This window comes from Budorcas taxicolor, chromosome 8 (assembly GCF_023091745.1).
Source record: "Budorcas taxicolor isolate Tak-1 chromosome 8, Takin1.1, whole genome shotgun sequence".
Classification (NCBI taxonomy): domain Eukaryota; kingdom Metazoa; phylum Chordata; class Mammalia; order Artiodactyla; family Bovidae; genus Budorcas; species Budorcas taxicolor.
In genome coordinates, this window is record NC_068917.1 from 88,778,804 (window position 1) to 88,802,988 (window position 24,185).

The 24,185-nt window shown below is 47.1% G+C and overlaps 1 protein-coding gene across 1 annotated transcript in view; it reads left to right on the forward strand.

The window, feature by feature from the left end:
* The window catches only part of ROR2 (receptor tyrosine kinase like orphan receptor 2), a 240,929-nt gene extending 221,597 nt beyond the window's left edge, over positions 1 to 19,332 (forward strand). Inside the window, exons 5-9 of the mRNA XM_052645174.1 lie at positions 7,532 to 7,659; positions 11,337 to 11,651; positions 12,781 to 13,026; positions 16,306 to 16,508; positions 17,887 to 19,332. Of these exons, the coding sequence (XP_052501134.1) occupies positions 7,532 to 7,659; positions 11,337 to 11,651; positions 12,781 to 13,026; positions 16,306 to 16,508; positions 17,887 to 19,332 (2,338 nt within the window). The remainder of the gene's footprint in view (positions 1 to 7,531; positions 7,660 to 11,336; positions 11,652 to 12,780; positions 13,027 to 16,305; positions 16,509 to 17,886) is intronic.
* Positions 19,333 to 24,185: the final 4,853 nt, after the last annotated feature.

Below are 24,185 nucleotides of genomic sequence, written 5' to 3' on the forward strand. Positions count from 1 at the left end.
CATCCCTCTTGAACATTTTCATCTTTCCAAATTAAAACTCTGTATCCATTAAACAATAACCACCCCCATTTCCACCCTCCTCAACCCTTCACAATCACCATTCTGTTTTCTTTCTATAGTTTGGCTACTCCTCCATGTATTTTTAACGTTATTGTAAATGATGTTTTAAAAAAATGTCATTTGCTAATTGTTGCTCAAATGTAAAAATATAATTGATTATATTGACCTTATCATGTGACTTTATGAAATCCATATTAATTTTTATAGGTTTTAAATATATTCATTAGAATTTTCTGTTTGTTTGTTGTGTCATCTATGGCTGAAGACAGTTTTATTTCGTTTCTAATCTGTCAGCTATTTATCTATCTATCTACCATCTCTCTTCTACCTCCTTTTTGTAATGATTAGGACTTTCATGGTGATGTTGGGTAGAAAATGTAAGAGCAGGTATCTTTGTCTTATATCTATGGGGAAAATATTCCTTATTTCACCATTAAGTAAGAAATTCATTACGGCTTTTTCATAGATGCCTTTTCATTAGAATGACAAAGTTATTTTCTTTGTTGAAAGTTTTGAAAATGAATGAGTATTGGTTTTGTCAACTGCCTTTTTTATATTTGGGCTTGTCTGGTGGCTCATATGGTGAAGAGTCTGCCTACAATGTGGGAGACTGAGGTTTGATCCCTGAGTTTGATCCCTGTGTTGGGAAGATCCCCTGGAGAAGGAAATGGTAACCCACTCCAGTATTCTTGCTTGGAAAATCCCATGGATGGAGGAGCCTGGCAGGCTATAGTCCATGGGGTCACAAAGAGTTGGACAGGACTGAGCGACTAAGACTTTTTTATATTAACTGAAATTAATACATGGTTTCTCTCTTTGAGTCTGTGTTTCCAGTAGTTGTTTTTTAAATGTTTTTTAAATGAAGGAACTTTGTGCTCCTGGGTTAACCCATTTTCGCTCACTACCGAATTCTATATTGTCTTTTTATTTTGCTCAGTCTAGTTTGCTAGTGTTTAGAGGATCCTGTTGCCCTTTTGATCAGGAGGTCTACTGGCCTATAATGTCCTTGGAACATACTTGTCAGCTGTTTGTATCTAGGTATGTTTGCCTTGTGAGATGGACTAGAAAGTACATCTTACTTTTTATCTTCTGAAAGAGTTTATTTAAAATTCCTGAAGTTTCTTCTTTAAATACTAGATTGAATTCACCAGTTTCTTTTATTTTGGACTGGAGTTTTAATCATGGGAACATTTCTGATTACAACTCCAAGTTCTCCAAGAGATTTGGGGCTAATCTGAGTTTTTATTCCTATTTGTACTTATTTTGGTATATTGTCATTTATCATTTTTTCTAAGTTGTTGGGTATGTTCATTTGTTTGTTCATAAATTTCTTATTATTATTAACATCTTCAAAGTCTTTGGTGAGTCCCCTTGTGCATTCCTGGTGTTGGTAATGTGTGCTTTCTTTTAATCTGTTTTTTCTCGGTGTTATCACTTTTCACTTTCATGCACTGGAGAAGGAAATGGCAACCCACTCCATTGTTCATGCCTGGAGAATCCCAGGGACGGGGGAGCCTGATGGGCTGCTGTCTATGGGGTCACACAGAATCTAACACGACTGAAGTGACTTAGCAGCAGCAGTAGCGATTTTGTTAATTTTTGAAGAATCAACATTTGGCTTTATTGATTTTTTTCATTGTTTGTTTTCTATTTTATTGATTTCCTCTCTCACCATTAGTATTTGCTTCTAATTACTTCAACTTGACATTCTTTTCCCAACTTCTTAGGGTGTAAAATCTTATCTAACTTAAGCATTCAGAGCTATAAAGTTCTCTCTTAATTACTCTTTTAGCTACATTTCATAATTTGGGGTATCCTGTTTTCATTTCTCATATTTTATGTTTTCTCATTCCACTTGAAATACTATTTGATTTTTCTTACATTTTTTGAGCACAAAGGTTATTTAGAAGTGTGCTACTTAATTTCCAAACAGTTGGAGAAGTTCTAAATGTATTTTGTTATTGGTTTCTAACTTAACTCTGTGTAATCAGAAATTTATGGTTTCACTTTTAAAAATTTATTGTGAGTTATTTTATGAAAAGCATATGGCCTGTCTGGGTGAACTGCCATGTATGCTGACACATACATGCTATCTTATTGGGTATATTGTTCTACAGATATCCAAGGGTCGAGGGCGTGGTTAGTGTTTCTGTTGTTTCTTCACTAAATTGTGTCTAGTTCAGTTAATTGCTGAGAGACAGGTATTAAAATTTCCAACTATAATTATGGATCTTTCTGTTTTGTCCTCTAGTTCTGTTAATTCTTGTTTGTATATTCTGAAACTCTGATAATTAGGTTCATTCATGTTATGTCTCTTGGTTAATAGGCCCTTTTTTTTGAAAGATGTTTTTGCCGAGTATAGAGTTCCAGATTCGCATCTCATTTTTCTCTGCTGGTGCACTGAAGCCGCCATTCTCCCATCTTCTGTTTTGCATTGTTTCTGATGAGCAATCAGCCATTATTTTTTATTTCCTACCTTTTCTGTTTATCCTAAGTTTTTTAGCAAGTTGACTGTGATAGCAGCAGCCATGGTTTTCTTTGTATTTATTCTGCTCACTTTTCACTTACATTCGTTAATTGGTATTACTGTATTTTAATCAAATTTGGAGAAATTTTGGCTATCATTTCTTCAAACCTTTCCCCCCAACTCTGAGTATCTCCCTTTTCCTCCTGGAATTTGACTGTCTGTGTTAGATCTCCTGTACTTTCCTATAACTTACTAAAGCTCTATTTAATTTTTTGTAGATCTTTAGGTCTCTCTGTTTCAGTTTGGATATTTTCCATTGACCTGTCAAATTGACCAATTTTTTTTCTAATTTTATCCAATCTGTTGTTAGTATCATATCATAAATGTTTTATTGGAGATTCTATGTTTTAGTTCTTTAGTTGATTCTTTTACAGTTTCCATCGCTCCTGAGATTACCAATATCTTCATTATACTTTCTTTTGTACATTGTTTCCCATACTTATGGTTCCTTAAAGTCCTGGTCTTCTAAGTCTAACATCTGGGTTTGTTTCTCTTGACCATAGGTTATATTTTCTTGTCTCTTCACATGTGTTCACAGGTGATTTTTTATTGTACCCCAGACATTGTGGTTTATACTCTAGATTTTGTCATCTCCTTCTGAAAAGTGTTTTGTCACAGCAGCTCACTAGATTACTAGCAGGTCATCTGAAGCTTACTGAGTTTAGGATCCATTTTTGTTAAAGATGCTGCTTCCTCTGGAAGCAGGAAGCCTATTTATCACAGACAAACAGACCTTCCCATAATAACAGTAACAATTATGAAATTATTTAACCAGTTTCAACAAAAACATTTGGGGGGAAAATTTACCTTCCTACATAATTTGTAACTATCTTTGAGTTTTGGTATTGATTACTTTTCAACCTCAAAGGAGCCTGCTTTCCTTTAAAGATTATTCATTGTTTATAACAAGGAATTTTTCTAAGCTTTTCTTCAAACCAGTTTTTGTTTCTAGCAGGTACCATTACAGGGACAGTGCTGACGTGGCCCACTATCTCCTCACCCCTTTGTGAAGAAACATTTTCTATCACAGTATAATGATTCCTTTTTCTTTTTCTTCCCAATCTCCAACTCCCTTCTCGTAGCTTTTTTTTTTTTTAACCTAAGATTGTAGTTATTTCTGTCTCTCTCCTCCCTTACTATGAACTTATTGCTATAAAGGTTTCCTCTTTATCTGTGCTATTAGTGCCTGGTGGCATCAGGAATGAAGGAGATTTCCAAAACTGAGTTTCTATCACATTGACGTTCTGAGATTTCGTGAGCATGCTTGTTTCACTGGTATGGTTTAAGGGATTTTCTGTGTCAGCATTTTTCTTTGGTCTCTGAATGACCAGTTGTACAGACTTTCTGCAGCGCTATCACGCTTTAGAGGACCCAAGCAATGCCAGGTGAAGATAAGACGTAACTGTTTGAGACTGACAAGTAATTCCCACTTGTTCTCTCAAAATTCAGAAGCCTGGAGGATGTCATTGTCCAGACGTTTCTGTTTGTGTTTCTGGACAGTTCTCTAAAATTCAGATTAGAAGCCCGTGGGTGCAGTGTGATGCCCTTAAGCCTCTTCTCAGTGTGTCTTGCCTGTATCCTTGTTGCTTTCCTAATCCTGTGGGCACGTGAAGCCAAAGAGAAGCCCACAGCGATAGACCAGGCTTTCTAGTCCCTGACTCTTGAGGCAGAGAAAGGAAGTGACTCGTCCTTGTGGGGTCACCCAAGGGACCAACTGAATCAAATCTCGTATCCTGTGTAGAGCTGACGATAATAAGAAAATGCACATCTTAATGCTTCTCCTGGCATCTCAGGCAAGCTCCCTAAACCCAGTCTGCAAACGGTGACGCGGAACTCGAACACCAGGGCAAAGTTGACTTGTACTTGTGTTTCTGTATTTGGCAAGTGTAGGCATTTGTTTTAGTTTAATCAGCAGTTAACGCCAGCTCGCAAAGAGAGAGAGAGGTGGGTTGGGCGTGTTTTGTTAGCACATGTGCTTGCCTATTTAAACGATGTTTAAGGAGTTCTTGACCCAAAGAAATAATGGCCCGCGAGCTTGAGAGAAAGGGCGCCCGGCTCTCGCTGACACCAGAATCGCCTGCTTTAGATTATTTATGGCTCCAGGTTCTTTTCTTTGAAAAAGAGATTTTCTTCAGGGGCCAGGAAGACAGCAAACGAGGGAGAGAGCCAGAGGCGGCTGAAGAGACTGTGTCCTGCCAGACCACCGTCTCCACTGTCACAAGCGCCCCGATTTCCATTTGTGAGAAAGCTAGGATAGGCATTCTTAAGTCCATTTGGTTAATTTGGACACAACCCAGATTTCACTGGGGGATGGTTTAAATCAATGTAGGGTGGATGACAGGTGGTGGGCTTATGGCAGGTTGCAGATTTGCTGGAAAGCAAGCAGATTGCAGGCCTGAGGCACTTGCTGAAGCTTGTTGTAGGAGCACAACACCCCATTTGCTCCACAGTGGACGGCAGCCCTGATATATGTGCTTTAGCCCACTTTTACTGTCTCCTTGGAGCATCCTCAGGGCCACTTTAAAAATCATCTATCTGCTTAGAATGACTGACTTCATCGGCCGAAGGCAGGACTAACAGGTTTTACTGAAAATAATTTAGCACAGACTCCAAAGGGACGTGTGAAGGCTATTCCCTCCAGGCTGGGAAGGTTGGACTTGGGGGCAAGAGGGACGGTTGTGCTTGTGAGAGTCTCCTTCTCTGCCCCCCATATTTGTACACATGGTCTGTGCTCTGGAGCAATGGTGAGGTCCCTCCTCTGTTGTGTAATGAGCACTTCTGACTGTACAAACTCTTTGAGGTCCTGCCTGACTCTTTGGCATCCTCTCCATTGGCTTTCTCCATTTGAAAGAATTCTCTCCTATTGCTTAATGGTAGAACACAGTTTCCAAATGATCATCATCTTCATAGAAGCCTTGCTTGCAAACAGTGGAAGTTAATAGAGGTGTCATGTTTCCAATGTAGTTTAAGACCAACATGGAACACATCGACTGTTAATATTCTGTGTGTATTTGAACATAGGCATGAACATGTACACACCTATGTGTATGCTTCATGTTTTTCAATCCATCTTTCATACTCAACTAGTCCTTCATACTCAACTAATTTCATTCCCACCTCAACCCCCCCACCCTACCTTAGAGATGCCAAATTTTTTTTTTTAATTAATAGGCTCTATCAGTCAGTTCAGTCGCTCAGTCGTGTCCGACTCCTTGTGATCCTATGAATTGCAGCACGCCAGGCCTCCCTGTCCATCACCAACTCCCGGAGTTCACCCAGACTCACATCCATCGATTCAGTGATGCCATCCAGCCATCTCATCCTCTGTTGTCCCCTTCTCCTCCTGCCCCCAATCCCTCCCAACATCAGAGTCTTTTCCAATGAGTCAGCTCTTCGCATGAGGTGCCCAAAGTACTGGATAGTTTAGGTCAATTTTAAGTTTACAGAAAAATTGAACAGAAAGTATAGAGAAAGCTCTGGTACTCGTTCCCCCCATCTCCACATACAATTTTCGCTATCAGTAACGTCTTGTGTTAGTATGGTGCGTTTGTTACAGTTTATAAGCCAGTTCAGTTCAGTTCAGTTGCTCAGTCATGTCTGGCTCTTTGCGACCCCATGGACTGCAGCATGCCAAGCCTCCCTGTCCATCACTAACTCCTGGAGTTTACTCAAACTCGTGTCCATTGAGTCGGTGATGCCGTCCACCCATCTCATCCTCTGTCGTCCCCTTCTCCTCCAATCTTCAATCTTTTCCGCATCAGGGTCTTTTCAAATGAATCAGTTCTTCGCATCCGGTGGCCAAAGTATTGGAATTTCAGCTTCAACATCAGTCCTTCCAGTGAATATTCAGGACTGATTTCCTTTAGGATGGACTGGTTGGATCTCCTTGCAGTCCAAGGGACTCTCAAGAGTCTTCTCCAACACCACAGCTATAAGCCAGTCAATATTGATACATTATTATTAGCTGAAGTCAGGAGGATCCCCTGGAGGAGGGCATGGCAACCCACTCCAGTATTCTTGCCTGGAGAATCCCATGGACAGAGGAGCCTGGCCAGGCTATAGTCCATGGGGTCACAAAGAGTTGGACATGACTGAAGTGGCTGAGCAGTAGCAGCATGATTTATGATAAGGCTCATTCACTCTTCGTGTTGCATATTCTCTGGTTTGCACGAATGTATAATAACATGTATCCACCATTAAAGTATCATACAGAGTAGATCCACTGCCCTAAAAATCTCCTATTTTCCTATTCACCAATCCCCACCACCAACCCTTTGGCATTCATCTATGTTCTTACTGCTCCATAATTTTGCTTCTTCTAGAATGTCATAGAATTGGGATCACACAGTATGCATGCAGCCATTTCAGACTGATTTCATTCACTTAGTAACATGCATTTAAGTTGCCTCCATGTTTTTTTTTTTCATATCTTTTCTTGATTGCTCTTTTCTTTTCAGTGCTGAGTAAATATTCTATTGCCTGGATGTGCCACAGTTTTTTCGTTCACTATGGACATTTTGGCTGCTTCCAAGTTTTGGCAATTATGGATTAAGCTGCTATAAATGTCTCTGTGTGTGTGTTTTGTGGGCTTCCCAGATGGTGCAGTGGTAAAGAATCCACCTGCCAATGCAGGAGACACAAGAGATATGGGTTCACTCCTTGGGTTGGGAAGATCCCCTGGAGGAAATGGCAACCCACTCCAATAGTCTTGCCTTGGAAATCCCATGGACAGGGGAGCCTGGCAGGCTACAGTCCATGGAGTTGCGAAGAGTCAGACATGATTGAGCACACACACATAGGTTTTTGTGTGGACAGAAGTTTCCAGTTTATTCAGGTAGATGCCAAGGGACAAGATGGCTAGCTCACCAGATGCTGGATTTAAAAAGAGAAAAAAAATCATTGGGGATAATTTCAGTGTGCTCACGGATCGTGTGTTTTTCCCAGAGACGACTACCATGAGGATGGATTCTGCCAGCCTTACCGGGGAATTGCCTGTGCGCGTTTCATTGGGAACCGGACCATTTACGTAGACTCTCTCCAGATGCAGGGGGAGATTGAAAACCGAATCACAGGTAGGAGTGCAGTCCTCTGTTCTGAGACATTGAGCATGCACGCAGCTGCCTGTCACCCCGCTGGTGTGTTTTCAATCCCATTTGTGTATTTTGTCCCTTACAGCCATGGCCAGTGAATCCTTGTGTCATGTCTCCTGCAAGAGAAAATCAGAGGCCTTTATCTGAAGTGGTTGCAGTTTATCCTAAAATATTCCTATTTGTATATGCAAATTAGCAAGCGCAGTCTGCCTGGAGTGTACGAACACACTGACTTCAGTCGGTTGAGCGGCTCCCAAGCCCTGCGTTGTCTTGTTTCCCTCCACTACCCTCATGGCCAGGCCCACACCTGTGATGTTCAGTCTTGGTTCTGCCTTTCCTAGCTCTTGTGCCTTCTCAGAGTTACAAGGAACGTGGCTTGGGTACAAAGTACCTGGGCCAGATTTCAGCTATTGAGGACAGAGGTTCCAGGCCAACAGCTGTACCCTAGGGACCCTGCAGTGAACTCAGACCCCCATCAGCCCTTGGTTGCTGGGCACAGTCAGGTCTTTGGTTACTGCTGCACTGTATGAGAAGTGGTTCAGATCCTTTAGGAGTGAACATGCTCGTTTTCCATCATTTTAGAAGCTGATGTTAAGAACTTCCTGGGGGAAACTCCTTGAGAAGTGAGAAAATGAATTAAACCAAGGCCCTAAAAAGCCCTCCCCCTTCTGTCTCAGCTCTCCTCACAAACCCCCACATTTTCTCCTTAGACTCTTTAAGGAACAAGGAGAATCGGGTGAAGATGGCAGGTGACCCAGTTGAACTAGGTTCTCTGCACAGTGATTCTTGACCCAGGCTGATCCCTGATGTGGGCTCCCTGGAGATTCTGGAGGGATTTGCAGAGGGGCTGGCAAAGCACTGCCCTGTAAGAGTACAAAGAGGACCCCAGGTGGAAACTCACGCAGGTGTCACTGAATGTTCTTCTAAGTCCAGTTTGATCCTGGCTTTGTCTTTCACCCTCAGTCTGGAGGGTCTAAGGTCTAACCTGCCTGGCCCATGGCTACAGAGACCCCTGAGGACACGGTAAGGTGTCCAGTGAGAAATGGAAGGGCAGTAATGGGACTCCAAGATCCTGGAAGGTGCTGTAATGGTCCAGTGGGCACATGTTTTGAACTTGTTTGTATCTCTCATTGGAAAAGCTCCTTATGCCATTTAAAGCAGAACTTCTTGAACTTTCTGATCACAACCCACAGTATAAAGTATACTTTACATCGTGACTTAGTATACATATATATCTGCTTCATAGAACTGAAATGGGTTACAGGAAACAACATTCACTTTAACAAAGGCAATGCAAGCTAATTTTTCCCTTCAGTTTTATTTCATTAAAGAAAAAACTTGTTTCCAGCCTTAATATAAACCATGCACTCTGACATCCTCGGTTCCATTCTAATCATCGTTTAAAATACTAGCCACAGACTCCAGAATTAATTGTGTATCCCACTAATTGGCAAACACTGATTCAAGGCACAGGGCTGTCTCTCAGTTGTTTCTTCAGGAAGTTTAAAGGATAACAACTCAGATATCGAAGCAGACTCATGTTATAGCATTTTTTAAAGATAAAAGTTTAGAATGAGGGTTCTCTAGATTTGTGGATTTTTGAAAATGTAAGTATGAAGTTGCTCTAGACTGACTGACTGATGGTTTAGAAACTGTGTTGGTTGTGGATACAGTCTGTTTGAAGAGAATGCTTGTCAGAGCGAGTTCCAGGGACACTGGAAGCTTCCCAGGAATGAGCCCCAGAACCATCAAAGTGATGTGCTGGATGTAAACAAAAACAAGGACATGAGTTGTTGGATCTCTGTGATGCCTAGAACCATCTTATTTCATCAGGTGAAATAAGTCCTCACCTGATAGGTTCCGGGATTGGGGAGAGGAGCAGTCCTGTAAGGGGTGGCCTTCACATCCTCTTAGTTGATATCCCCAAAGCGATGCCGCCTCTGGCTTTCTTAGGCCTTTTGCCACCTGGGAGTAGAGGCCAAAATTGGTGACAGATCTTCTGGTAGACAGTTGTCAGCTCACATGATGAGACTCAACTGGGTTCAAACCCAGTTCACCAGCCAACCCTAAGAGACCCTGCACCTCAACCTCTTCCTTTTTTGTTCCGCAATTTTAATATTGGCCAGAAGGCCCGGAGGCTAAGGATGACATGGCGAACACACTACAGAGTTCCCAGCACCCAGTGCTGCGTGCGGTGCATGGAGACAGCCTATTACCAGAGCCCCGGGGACTAAAGGGGCTGTTTACCGCCTGCACTATTTTATAGGCTCCACGTGGGTTTCCATTTCCCAAAGTGTGGCCTCAACACTTGACAGATAAGAGACCCAGGTACAGAAAGGACTGAGTGACTGCCAGTCCTGTGGTAAGTGACAGGGCCGGGCCAGAACCGTGCTCCCATGCCAGCTCACCTAACCCAGTGCCAGCCATGGGTACCTTGCTGGTCTTTGGAGGGAAATGGGTGCCAGCAGTGCCACCTGCTGGCCGCACTAGGCATGGCACTACAGGTGATAGGTGGAGCTGAAATGTCCCAAGGACTAAATTCCAACCTCTCTAGGTTCTCTCTCATCCTCTCAGCAGGGAGTGTAGGCACAGGGACCTCTCTTTCTCTAACTGGCCAGGATCAGATCCTTATAGTCAGGTCCTCCACAGGTCAAAGTGGGGTGGGCACAGATGGGGCAGCTGATGCTTTCCTTCGAACGCTGACTGCCACAACCCGGAGGAGAGGGCCCTGGAGTGCACGACTTCCCTCCTGCCACTGGCAACTCTGCTCCCATCCACCGGCCCAGACTTGGTCTCTGCAGTGCCCACCCCTTTCCTTTGTCCATGCAGGTGTCACTTCTTCCCATCAAGCCCCATCCTGTGATGTCTCACCCCTAAAAGCAAGCCAGCCGACCCGGGCTCCAGACACTCCTGTGATGGCTTGCTTCTCCGCTCTCCTTCACAAAGCCCTGCCCCTCTCCCCGCTTTGAACCTCCTCTGGTTGTTTCTGGGCTCTCCCCAGACTCCACCGGAAGGAATCCCGACCGATCATTCATTTTTCTGGCTCACTGTGTTCATACCCTGGGTCATCCACTCCCTGGCTCTGCACACAGGCTCCAAGATGTCAGGAAGACCAAAGCTCCAGCCTTGTGCCTCTTCTCCAACCTCTCCTTCTAGAAGCCACTCAGCCCGTGGCTTCACCTACCACCAACTGGCAGAGCCAGTTCATAACAGGACCTCAGGAAGTGGTTCTGGGTCTGGTACCAGAATCTTTCTGCCTTGGAAGTGGTGTCTAAGTGGATGAGATCTGCCGCCTGGGTTTCCTCCTTCCTTGTTTCATTTTTGATGTTCGTTAGGGAAGCCCTAGGACCAGGGCCTTTCTGTGTCAGGTGCAAATCTGGGCGGCCCGAGTGCTCCCTGGGGTGCTGCTCTCCTGAGAGCCAGTCTGGGCCAGCAGAAGGCAAGCCGGAGGGCTGGGAGTGGGCACAGACGAGAGATGGGGGCCAGGGTGCCGGGCAGGGTCGAGGGCCTGGACAGGAGGTGGGACCAGGGGCCTCGGGCAGCGCACTGCTCCTGGGCCGAAGATGGGACCGGGGGCGCTGGGCAGCGGTGGCCGCGCAGGGTGTTTGCCCCGAAGCAGGGCCCACCCCACGCTAACTGTGGCCTCGCCTCCTCCGCAGCCGCCTTCACCATGATCGGCACCTCCACGCACCTATCGGACCAGTGCTCGCAGTTCGCCATCCCGTCCTTCTGCCACTTCGTGTTCCCGCTGTGCGACGCGCGCTCCCGGGCGCCCAAGCCGCGCGAACTGTGCCGGGACGAGTGCGAGGTGCTGGAGAGCGACCTGTGCCGCCAGGAGTACACGATCGCGCGCTCCAACCCGCTCATCCTCATGCGGCTGCAGCTGCCCAAGTGCGAGGCGCTGCCCATGCCCGAGAGCCCCGACGCCGCCAACTGCATGCGCATCGGCATCCCAGCGGAGAGGCTGGGCCGCTGTGAGTCCCCACGCGTCCTCCCCCAGGACCTGGGTCCTGCCTCTTAGAACCTGGGGACCCCATTCCAGCCGTCCAGGAAAGTCTCACAGACCCGCCCGATTCCTTCCGGTAGGGCAGCCCTGGGGTGCGGACTCCCTGTCATCTAGTTCCAGGCGCATAGCCTTCCTGAGGCTGCCTGTCTGTGGATCCCCAATAAGTCACTCTAGCCCAGTGAGCCGCACACTTGGCTTCTCCAAGACGGGAGGACTCTGGGCCTACCGCCAAGAAAGGAGCTTAGGGGAAGACAGAGCCCTCTTTCAAGCCTTCCAGCAGCTGACTGAGGATGGTGGTGCTCCTCGAGGGGAGCCAACCCAGAAAAGAGGTCGACTTCCTCCCAGGCTTGGGAAATATTCGCTTCCTTGGTGAGGCCAGAGTTCCCTAGCACAGCAGGGCTCCTCACCAGGGTGGCCAGAGCCTGGTCTCCAGACCCACTGCACCATCCAAAGCCTGGCAGCTCAGCTGACATCATGAACTCCTGGCAAGTTGCTTAAATATCAGTTTCCTCATATTACACCATGATAATAACTACTAACCTCAGGAGCTGGAATGAAGATTAAATCAGTTAGTATTTAGAAAGTTCTTAACACAGTGCCTGCACACAAGCACAGTGTAACTGGTACTCAACAAACACACACCCCAGGTGTGGCTCAAAGAGGCCCCTGGGAGTGGAGTGAGCCTGGGGCTCTGCTCACAGCAGGCTGAGCCCTGCCCTCACTGAGTTTGGGGGCCAGGTCTGGAAGTTTCTCATCCCTCCTGTACAGTTTGGTTTTGTTTCTAATGCAGGTGAACCTGAGGTTAGGGTTGACATCGTCATTATAGACTGAGGGTGCCTGCTGTTTCAGGGTCATAAGCTTCTGACCAGGTTCTACCCCACATGTGTCCCTGGTGCACCCATCCATTTAATTTGTGGGCTTGGGGACTTCTTTTCTTGGAAGTTACCTCCAATCCCTTGGTCTTTTGGAAATTCCGATTTGGCGAGGTGGTTTGGTTATTCCTTTTTGGAATAGTTGAAGATGGGTGCTCCCTGGACCCACAGAGGAGGGCTGCTTCCTCTTAATTTTCGGGCCTCCTGACAAACCTTCTCTCGCAGACCATCAGTGCTACAATGGCTCAGGCACGGATTACAGAGGGACGGCGAGCACCACCAAGTCGGGGCACCAGTGCCAGCCGTGGGCCCTGCAGCACCCCCACAGCCACCACCTGACAAGCACTGACTTCCCGGAGCTCGGAGGGGGGCATGCCTACTGCCGGAACCCTGGAGGGCAGATGGAAGGCCCCTGGTGCTTCACGCAGAATAAAAACGTACGCATGGAACTGTGTGACGTACCCTCTTGTAGTATGTATTCTCTCTTTTTTTTAAAATGTTGACTGGGGGGTGTACTTTGTGATGACATTGTACCAGGAGGCTGGTAGCTCTGGGATCCCCCACCCACCGTGTTTCACCACCATGATTATTTGTTTCACCACCATGATTATTTATGTAAAGTCGTGGCTGGTTATAAAAGTAATACCTGGTCATTACAGGCCTATTTAAATTATAGAAGGAAAAAAAAAACTAAAGAGGAATGTGCAAATCACCTCTAATTTCATCACTCAGCAGAGACTACTGTTTACATTTGGGGGCCCTTCTGTCAGCCCTCTTTCCATGTGTGGTCCTGGGATATTCAATTTGCCATCTTGTTTCTCAGTGAACATTGTCAAGCATTTCCCACTATTAGTGAAAATGCTTCCCATTACAATTACAACCAGCTTCTCAGACCAGCATCTGTGGTTGGGGTGCAGGCCTCCTGTTCCTCCTCCCTCACCTCCCACTCTGCTCAGTTGTTACACGTAGACTTAGCAGAGTAAGGAGGAAATAGAACTTAAATCTCTTAATTGTTTTCCCTAAAGTTTCTCTCTTAAATTATGACTAGAAGGAAAGTGTGTAGTTGATGGTTGCAAATTTTACAGACATCGTTATCTCTGGCCTTTCCAGGTGGTTCAGTGGTAAAGAATCCGCCTGCCAACTCAGGAGCCACAGGGGATGTGGGTTCAGTTTCTGGGTTGGGAAGATCCCCTGGAGAAGGAAATGGCAACCCACTCCAGTATCCTTGCCTGGAGAATCCCATGGACAGAGGAGCCTGGCGGGCCACAGTCTCAAAGAGTTGGACATGACTGAAGTGACTTAGCACACTTGCAAGATGTTTTTACAATGAGCAGTTATTGTTTTTGTAATTAAAATTTAATCAAGAGGTAAATATGTATGTTCTTTCCTCTGGCAATGCCACAGGAATTTTACTTTGCAGAAATATTTGCACTTAAAAGGGCAGAAATGCAAGGATATTTATTGCAGAATCACTTCTGATAGCTAAATAAACAGGCAGTTGTTTACCAACAAGGGATTAGATGGAAGTTCATCTGTGCCGTGGGACAGTGTGCAGTTCTTGATGAGTGGCTGGCACTGTGTGTTTCTCAACAAACATAGTCTGGTATATTGTGTTGTTGTTGTTTAGTTGCTAATTTGTGTCCAACTCTTTTGTGACCCCAGGTCTGTAGCCCGCCAGGTTCCTCTGTCCATGATATTTCCCAGGCAAAAATACTGGAATGGGCTGCCATTTCCTCCTCCAGGGGATCTTCCCAACCCAGGGAACGAACTTGCATCTCCTGCATTGGCAGGCAGATTCTTTACCACTGAGCCCCCAGGGAAGCCCTTATAGTCTAGTATATTATTCTGCCACAAAACCAGGAGCAGGAAACTATGGATGATATCATTCTATTTTAAATGAGTTCTATTTAAATTCTATTCTTAAAAACTGTATGAGCTGCTTTTGCTATGTCAAATTAGTTGAATATTGGTTATTTCATGTTCAACTTAAATATATACATCAAAAAAATAAGTGAATACCAACCTGATAACAATGGTATAAAGTGAAAAGTGTGCATACTCAGTTGTGTCTGACGTGACCCAATGGACTATAGTGCCAGGCTCCTCTGCCCATGGAATTTTCTAGTCAAGAATATTAGAGTGGATTGCCATTTCCAAATTACATATGAAGAATATTCAATTTTCTCTAATACTATAATTATTAATAAGCATTATTCTGTCAATGATTTTTAAAAGATAATGATAAAATAAATGGATATACGAAACTATGGATAGTGCCCACATCTCATCTTGGCTCGAGGATCAGGAAATTTCCCTCCTAGCCCTTAATCAGGAAAAATGACCCAGAATCTCCACTGCCCCTGAGGCTTTGAGAACATCTGCCTCCAGAGTGGGACCAGGAGGGTTTTGTGTGTGGTTGTATTTGATTTTTATCTTCTTTTGGAGACTAGGGAACAAGACTGGGTTTGGGACAATGCGGGTGATAGTGGTAATTTTTAGAACTGAATTAGCTCTTTAAGGGACCACATGGACCAGAAATCACTTGTTTGCTTTCTGATGGAAAGCTCATTACCACTGGTTATAGGGAAGCCCAAGTTCCCGTGTAATTATTCACAAGGTTAAGAGGAAAATTGCTGGGGGCAGTCGGGGGCGGGGCTTTGGAAAACATGCTTTCCACATCACAGAGAGGAAGCCTTAACTCTCCCTCGGAGGGCAGCACCGAGGGGCTTCAACCTTGCGGCCCAACGCCCTCTGTGCTTTCCTGTGAATCCTGTAGGGGTAGACAGTGTGTTCCTCCTCACTATAGAGGAAAAAAGAGAGGAAAAAAAAAAAAGAGAAAGAGAAAAAGAAAGAAAGAGAGAAAAACATCCTGAAGCCTCAGTGTGTGTGCATCTTAACTATTGTTTTTGAAGAATTTGTGCGCCCCTGCTGCATATTGTTGGGTTAGACCTGTTGGCTGCCAGAGCTCTTTTAAATCATGTGCTTTTTTAATGATTGCCTTTTAAGAATATATGTTCATTGTACAAACATGAGGAAAACCCTAAAATGTTGGATGAAGTCAAGGATCATTTCTAATCCCAATATCCAGTTCCTTTCACTGAGGATCAGCATGAAACTTGTGTTTCATCAAGTTTAGTCTACTCATCAAGTTTAGTCAACACGAAAAGGTCAGAGCACTATGCCCAGCAGGATTCAGGTTAGGAAGCAGCATGTTGGTGGTGATCGCTACTGTAAGACCTTTAGGGTCTGTTGTCTGTGCTCTGTATTCTGAATTGCTCTCCTGGCAGGGAGTTCTAGGTCATGCCTCACATGGTGTGCATTTTGGGGTACATAATGTCTTGCCTGGAAAATCCAATGGATGGAGGAGCCTGGTGGGCTGCAGTCCATGGGGTCGCTAAGAGTCGGACACGACTGAGCAACTTCACTTTCACTTTTCACTTTCATGCATTGGAGAAGGAAATGGCAACCCACTCCAATGTTCTTGCCTGGAGAATCCCAGGGATAGGGGAGCCCGGTGGGCTGCCGTCTCTGGGGTCGCATAGAGTCGGACACAACTGAAGCGACTTAGCAGCAGCAGCAGCAGCAATGTTTTTCGAGGTTTGGGTTGTAATTTTGTCCCTTCATGCAGCTTACATAACTATCTACTCGTGCTTAAATATTTTAGGTGGAGGTGGGAGTGGGCTGGTGGAGAACGCCGAGTTGAAAAGGGGGGTATTTTCAGAAAAACCATGGATGCCTTGCTGTTCACAGGTCCCCAGGACAGCAGCAGGATGGGAATTCTGTACATCTTGGTTCCAAGCATCGCCATTCCCCTTGTCATCGCGTGCCTTTTCTTCTTGGTCTGCATGTGCCGGAATAAACAGAAGGCTTCTGCCTCTACACCACAGCGGCGGCAGCTGATGGCCTCGCCCAGCCAGGATGTGGAAATGCCTCTTATCAACCAGCACAAGCAGGTCTCTGTGCCAGTATTTATTTAAAGAGGCTGCTCCCCCAGGCGTAACCTCTACCTGGAGATTGGCTACCCCCAGTACTCACTTTCTTAATTTGCTTGATTCACAACACATGATTATGTTAAACGGGCCTTCTTTTTGCCCTTTCTTCTCTAAAATATACTAGGACATTTGCTTCCTTAGGGGATATATGGCAGGTGAGTTTGGAATTCACTGTTTTGCCTCGACAGAGACCTGCTGTGTTATCACAGGCTGGGAATGAGCTTTCCTCATTCAGCAGTGCTTCAGCTGTCCCCTCAGGAGGACACACAAAAGAGGGGCTCAGATTGCCCCCACAGCTCGAGGGTCAAATATGGCATTTTTAAGGAATGAAGGCCTGTTTTCTGGTCAGTTTGGGGTTGGGCTGACTTTGTTTTGTTTTTCAGGGAAGGACAGAGCAACAGTCTTATAGAGGTGGTAGTAGGGGCAGGTCACCCCTAACCTGAGTTCCTAGAATGGTGAGAATGAACTGAAATGTGTAGCACCGGAGAAGGTCTCCCCAAGCTCACCCAGCCTCAGTGAAGGGGCATTTACATTACTTGCAAGTTTGGAGGGAAAATCATTTCACTCTGGGCTTTGAAGTGGAGGAGGCTGGACTTATTCAGTTCTGTAGCCAGGCATCACTGAATTTTTGCAAGGGGTGGCAGGGTGGAAGGGGATTTAGCAGGTGAGGACACAGATTCCCCTGGGTTCAGACAGCCTCTGAGGACAGGGCTGGGCACACAGAAGGGGCAGGAAGTTATAGAGGCTGAGAGATGCAAGACTCGAATCAATTTCACCAGTGTGGTGCGTCTGTCATGTGGCATCTAATGAAGAGTCTAGTCAAGAGGAAGCAGCAAGACAGGCCCTTTGAGGTTCATCTGGAGAGCAGCTGGCCTGGACTCTAAAAATGACTCAGATCATGGGGAGCACACCTCAGGGTTCAAGGGAAATAGACATCAGGGCCTTACTGACGAGCAGAGGCGGCTGGGCCTGTTGGTGGGCACATAGCAGGGAGCGGCAGCAGAGGCCCTCAGTGGGGGACACGGCTGGGAGGGTGGTGTCCTGGGACAGCTGGAGCTCAGTGTGCACACACCCACCCTCACCCACACACTTTGCAATGCTTTCTTGGGGTGGCAGCATTGTTTGCAGCCTGGTTGGGACCATTTGAAGGTTTCAGGCCGTCCCAGGGCATTGAAGCACATTTAAGAGCAGAGAGCAGTGTGTGATGCAGACTAAAACTGAGCCTGGTGGGGCTAGGGAGTGGCTCTAGGAGCCCCCACCCGACCCCTTCTCCAGCTGTCTGGCTCTGCCTTCTGGTGTCTTGGCAGAAATGTTTCACTGGGGCTTTTCTTCTTGGCAGGCCAAACTCAAGGAGATCAGCTTGTCCACCGTGAGGTTCATGGAGGAGCTTGGGGAGGGCCGGTTCGGGAAGGTCTACAAAGGCCATCTGTTTGGCCCGGCGCCGGGTGAGCAGACCCAGGCCGTGGCCATCAAGACGCTGAAGGACAAAGCGGAGGGTCCGCTCCGGGAGGAGTTCCGGCACGAGGCCCTGCTTCGGGCACGGCTGCAGCACCCCAACATCGTCTGCCTGCTGGGCGTGGTGACCAAGGACCAACCCCTGAGCATGATCTTCAGCTATTGCCCACACGGTGACCTGCACGAGTTTCTGGTCATGCGCTCGCCGCATTCGGACGTGGGCAGCACGGACGACGACCGCACGGTGAAGTCTGCCCTGGAGCCCCCAGACTTCGTGCATGTGGTGGCGCAGATCGCCGCGGGCATGGAGTACCTGTCCAGCCACCACGTGGTCCACAAAGACCTGGCCACCCGCAATGTCCTGGTGTATGACAAGCTGACCGTGAAGATCTCGGACTTGGGGCTTTTCCGCGAAGTGTACTCGGCCGACTACTACAAGCTCACGGGCAGCGCGCTGCTCCCCATCCGGTGGATGTCCCCCGAGGCCATCATGTACGGCAAGTTTTCAGTGGACTCGGACATCTGGTCCTACGGTGTGGTCCTGTGGGAGGTGTTCAGCTACGGCCTGCAGCCGTACTGCGGCCACTCCAACCAGGACGTGGTGGAGATGGTCCGGAGCCGGCAGGTGCTGCCCTGCCCGGACGACTGCCCCGCCTGGGTGTACGCGCTGATGATCGAGTGCTGGCATGAGTTCCCTAGCCGCCGGCCCCGCTTCAAGGACATCCACAGTCGCCTGCGCGCCTGGGGCAACCTGTCCACCTACAACAGTTCGGCCCAGACCTCGGGCGCCAGCAATGCCACACAAACCAGCTCGCTGAGCACCAGCCCGGTCAGCAACGTCAGCAACGCCCGCTACGGGGGACCCAAGCAGAAGGCCCAGCCCTTCCCGCAGCCCCAGTTCATCCCCATGAAGGGCCAGATCAGACCCATGGTGCCCCCTCCCCAGCTCTACATCCCGGTCAATGGGTACCAGCCGGTGCCGGCCTATGGGGCCTACCTGCCCAACTTTTACCCGGTCCAGATCCCAATGCAGATGGCCCCGCAGCAGGTGCCCGCCCAGATGGTCCCCAAGCCCGGCTCCCATCACAGCGGCAGCGGCTCCACCAGCACGGGGTATGTCACCACCGCACCTTCCAATACGTCGGTGGCGGACAGGGCAGCCCTGCTCTCAGAGGGCACTGAGGATGCGCAGAATGTCCCGGAAGACGTGGCCCAGAGCCCCGTGCAGGAAGCGGAGGAGGAGGAGGATGGCTCGGTCCCTGAGACCGAGCTGCTGGGAGACAACGACACTCTGCAGATGGGCGAGGCTGAGGTCCAGCTGGAAGCCTGAGGGCCATGGGGCCATCGGGCACTGAGTGGACGGACACGAGCCTCGGGTGGAGGGCAGCCTCCCTGTGCCAAGTCCTCCTCTGCAGTCCTCTTGTGCACAGAGCCGTGCTGTGCCCACCTGTTTGGTTGGAGGGTCTTTTGGCCAATGGCTCCTGACCAGGCGAGGGTAGTAACCCAGCAGGACACGTGGTGACTCCCAGTGCCACCTACATTTCCCTGAAGGTCAGCATCAGTGAGCAGTGCTTGTGCTTTGAAGGAAATTAGGTAACATCTTCTCTCCATATTGCCTATGGATTGAGTATGTCCAAACATTGGGAAAAAGCGGCCTGCGACAAGTTGGGACCTTGGGATTTGTGATGCCCAGTGGCTGGGCTGCAGGCTGAGGATGGAGAAGGCTGCTTTTCTCTCTGCTGCCCCTCACCTGCCAGTAACAGTCTCCCCTCACCCACCAAAGATGAATGGGAACAAGAAGCGGCCACCTGTCAGGGTCTGATGAGGAAGGGGCTCCTGGAATGGGAGTTCTGTATTGAAACGTTATGTGCCTTAAAAGAAACCCACATGATTTTGTATTCTTGTGAAATAATTTTTTAATTATCCTGCATGTGTATTTTGCCCAGTTTTCTGGAATTCAAGGGAAAATGTTTTGGGGCCTTGGAACGTTACAAAGGAGGCAACATTGTACAGAGCACATTATTGTTATTATTTTTTTTTTTAGAATCCTGTACAGACCTTAAATGTAATTTATATGGTTTTTGTATGCCGTTTTCATTGAAGTATTTTGAGCTTAAAATAATGACTTCGTAATTTAACTGTTTACGTTACCCACGTTGGGATACCACCTGATTGTATTCTGGTTTGCTTGTGTTTGTATATGTAAGCGAGGTCCGTTCATTTCAGAGCTCCTGTGACAGAAGGCCCACAAGTACATTGCATCTGACACACGGGATAGAGTTCACTTGTAACTCCCACACCTGGTGTACCCAATAAAACGAAAGAGAAGGTTCAGTCGGCTCTGCAGGTCATGAGGATGTGAGGCAGTGGGGCTTGCTGGATGGTGGAGACGCCGAATGGTAATGATTTGGGCCGTGGTTGGGGCTTGTCCGGGAGCAACAACTTCATTTGAACATGAATTTATTATACGTTGGCAGATAAATGATGGGAACAGGTTGCATTGCTTTTCTTGGTAAAGTCTGTAGCAGGGAGTAACTGCAGATGAGGTGAAGATGGTTTTGGGTTTTAAACCTCTCTCTTCCTGAGGTCCCAAAGCCCCTGCCAACTTTAGACCTGGAGTCTGGCGCTTCCCAAGGCCTGGAGCAGGGCTGGAGGGAGAGACAGTGAAGGAGACTAGGCCTCCTTCACCACCTGCCCGAAGCTGCCTGCATTCCATCGTTGGTTAGCGGTGCAGCCAGCCAAGTTCCGGTATACCTGGACCAGGGTACCTGTGGGGTCAGTGGCTCCAGTCAGGGGAGGGGTTGGGTGAGGCCTGGAGATGCTTCTGCTGGCCAGCTAATGGCCCCTGCTGCCCCTCTCCCCTTTACCCTGGCACAGCCTGGGTGGTTTTCCATGTTTAATGGACTGGGTCCACAACCCTGGGTTAAGCAAGGCTCAGCTAGGAATTCACTTCACATCCATAAGCAGTGGCCCTTTATCATACATACATCAGGACATCTGATGGAGCTTGTTACAAAACAAGCACTGGCCTACTTGCTCCCAGGCAAGTCTGGGTGGGGCCAAGAAAGTGCATTTCTAACAAGGGCCCAAAGGGTCCTGAGGCTGAAAGCCCCTTAAGTACAGCACCTTGGGTCTCCCTGGCTCTCTGGCACCTCAGGCCATCGTGTACACCCCTTGCTCCTCTCTGTTAGCATGATGCTGCTGAGGAATATAGCCACACACACAAACAAATAACATGTCTGAGTGTACATCCTGTGAATGTCTGGGAGCCCCCTGGAGCCTCTCTCCTGGCCAGTGTGGTCTGGATTGCATATTAAAAGAACTCAAGGGTACAGGGGGCTACTTCTCATTTCCACTGATCTGAAAGAGGAACTTCAGTTTATCTCTAATTTGGTACACCTGATGGTTTAACTGTTCCGTTGAGACCTAAGAGTGAAAAATGGGAAATAGCCCTTTGGCTGCCCTGTCCGCAGACCTAGCCAGGGAGGCAAGCGGCTGCTTCAGTTTCCCGTCACTCAGCTCCCAGACGTAAAGGCGGTGCTCGGGGCCATGGCCGGGACCGCAGAGCGAGCAGCCAAGATTCTGCAGAAAGACACTTGGAGGGTTTTTTGGCAGAGTGGGGGAGGTTTTGATCTGGGGGATTTTTTGGCTTGAAATAAAGTTTGTTTGTTACTGCATCTTTAGGAAGGTTACTGAGCTTTTACAGTTGGTGCAGCTGAACGAAAGTGACTTAATTGGGATGTTCCAGAACAGATTTTAGAGCTAAGCTGCATAATTCAGATATATGTCACTCGTATTGTCCCACCCAGCCCCACGCCCGTTTACACCCACAAGAGGGAGATTTCCACACCAACTGAGTAAGGTCACATAAGTGTTCAGTTCAGTTCAGTCGCTCAGTCGTGTCCAACTCTTTGCGACCCCGTGAATTGCAGCACGCCAGGCCTCCCAGAGTTCACTCCCAGAGTTCACTCAAACTCATGTCCATCGAGTCAGCGATGCCATCCAGCCATCTCATCCTCTGTCATCCCCTTCTCCTCCTGCCCCCAATCCCTCCCAGCATCAGGGTCTTTTCCAGCGAGTCAACTCTTCACATGAGGTGGCCAAAGTATTGGAGTTTCAGCTTCAGCATCAGTCCTACCAATGAACACCCAGGACTGATCTCTTTTAGGATGGACTGGTTGGATCTCCTTGCAGTCCAAGGGACTCAAGAGTCTTCTCCAACACCAAGCCATACAAAGCCACAATTACTTTGTACATGCATTTTTTTTTGGGGGGGGGGGTATACAGTACTTGTTGAAACAGTCTGTCAGAGCAATGGCTAACTTTTCTGTGCTACTTTTAGGGTGTTTCACTCAATGTTATAGTTATATAACTCTTCCCACTAAATCAAGACAAACCTCTTGGGTCTCTCAATAAAAGTGTTTGCTTTGGAAGAATTCCACCTCTCATTTCAGTATTGATAGCTATTTTCAGACAGTTTATGACTTTCTGACGGGAACTTTGAAAATCTTTTTTAAGATGAACTTTTCAGGAGAAGGCTGTATCAAAGTAAACTTGCATCAGATGACTAGCTTGATACCTAGCCGCTGGAAATCAGTGTGGCCTTTCCAGGTCAGAACTGTTTCCACCCTCACCTCCTGTTTTTCCTTCATCAGTCCCTAAAATCGTAGTAGACACTACTACTGGAATCTGTAGTAGTAGAGACTTGATTGGAGACTTTAGTGGAGTAGCGACTTGAGTGGAGACTTTAGTCCCTAAAGTAGTAGAGACTATAAGTGTTTCTTCGCCCTGGACTTAATGGGTGCTCAGAAATTAGCTTTTGAAATAAGAGTAATGCTTTATTTTCATGAAGGACACCTGAATTTAGACTACCTGACACCCTCACTGAGAAGAACATGAGCCTGACTGTCAGATCTATTTCTTTCTCAGTTTTATTTCATTCATTTAGTTATTCAATAGCGAAAACAAATAGCTAATCTTGTAGCTACAGCTAGTTCCTGTAGTTCAGAGTCACAGTGGAAATTTCCTTTCCCATCCCCAGCTACCCCCTCACCAAGTAATGACTACTGTTGGCTCATTGTGGATTCTGTCAGTTTTTTAATGCATCTATAAGAATGTATACAATGTGTTCTCATATTTATATCATTTTTTAAACATAAGAGGTACCTTCTCTACAAATGGTTTTCTGTTTACTTTTTTCACATAACTGCATCTCAGGGGTCTTGGATTGTCAGTGGATGGTGGCTGGTCTGCTGGAGGAGTTCCTAGCAGTTGTCCTGCCCTGAGGCCCTAAGGGCCGGGGTTATAAGGAGGCAGATGTCACTGCAGTGCCCGCCCACCACCACCCTCAACACACACACACACACACACACACACACACACAGGCTCTGGAGTGCGTGTGGGTGGAGCGAACAGAGAAGGACTGTGACAGACACACTTGGCTCAGCTCTAATGTGTGTTTTTTTAAAAAGACAGGACAAGTTAACATTTTTAATTCAGTAGTATTGCTTTTTACTAATTTGTTCTGTCCCAGTCTGAAGTGCTGAGGTTTTAGTGAAAAATGTTGCCCAGGCATAGACATAGACTCAAGACCGTCTTTTGTGCTTTGGAAGGCCTCAGGGAAGTATGCCAGTACCAAGGGAGAGATGGGGCCAGTGATCACTTTTTTGGAACTCTAGAAGGCAAGTACAACACTCCCTCAACCTCACTGTTCCAGAATGGCAACCGCCACACACACACACACACACACACACACCCCTCCCTGCCACATCCCTCCCTGTGCTCCTGCTGCCCCCATTCATGTCAATTCCATGTTTAACAGTTTTAAATAATCATCAGGGTTTTTTTTTTGCTGAATTTTATATTTTGCTTGTCTCTTCACCATGGGGCTTACTGAAAAACTACACTAAAGCCATCTCTTTGAGGGAAAACTAAACTAATAAGAATGTGGAATCCTGGAATTTTGTTAAGGAAATTCACCATTACTTTGAAATATGTGGCCCCATGAAGTGTAGCCTGCCAGGCTCCTCTGTCCATGGAATTTTCCAGGCAAGAACACTGGAGTGGGTTGCCTCCAGGGGGGGTCTTCCTAACCCAGGGATCAAACCTGAGTCTCTTGTATTTCCTGCATTGGCAGGCAGATTCTTTAGTGCCACCTGGGAAACCCTTGAAATACACAGAATA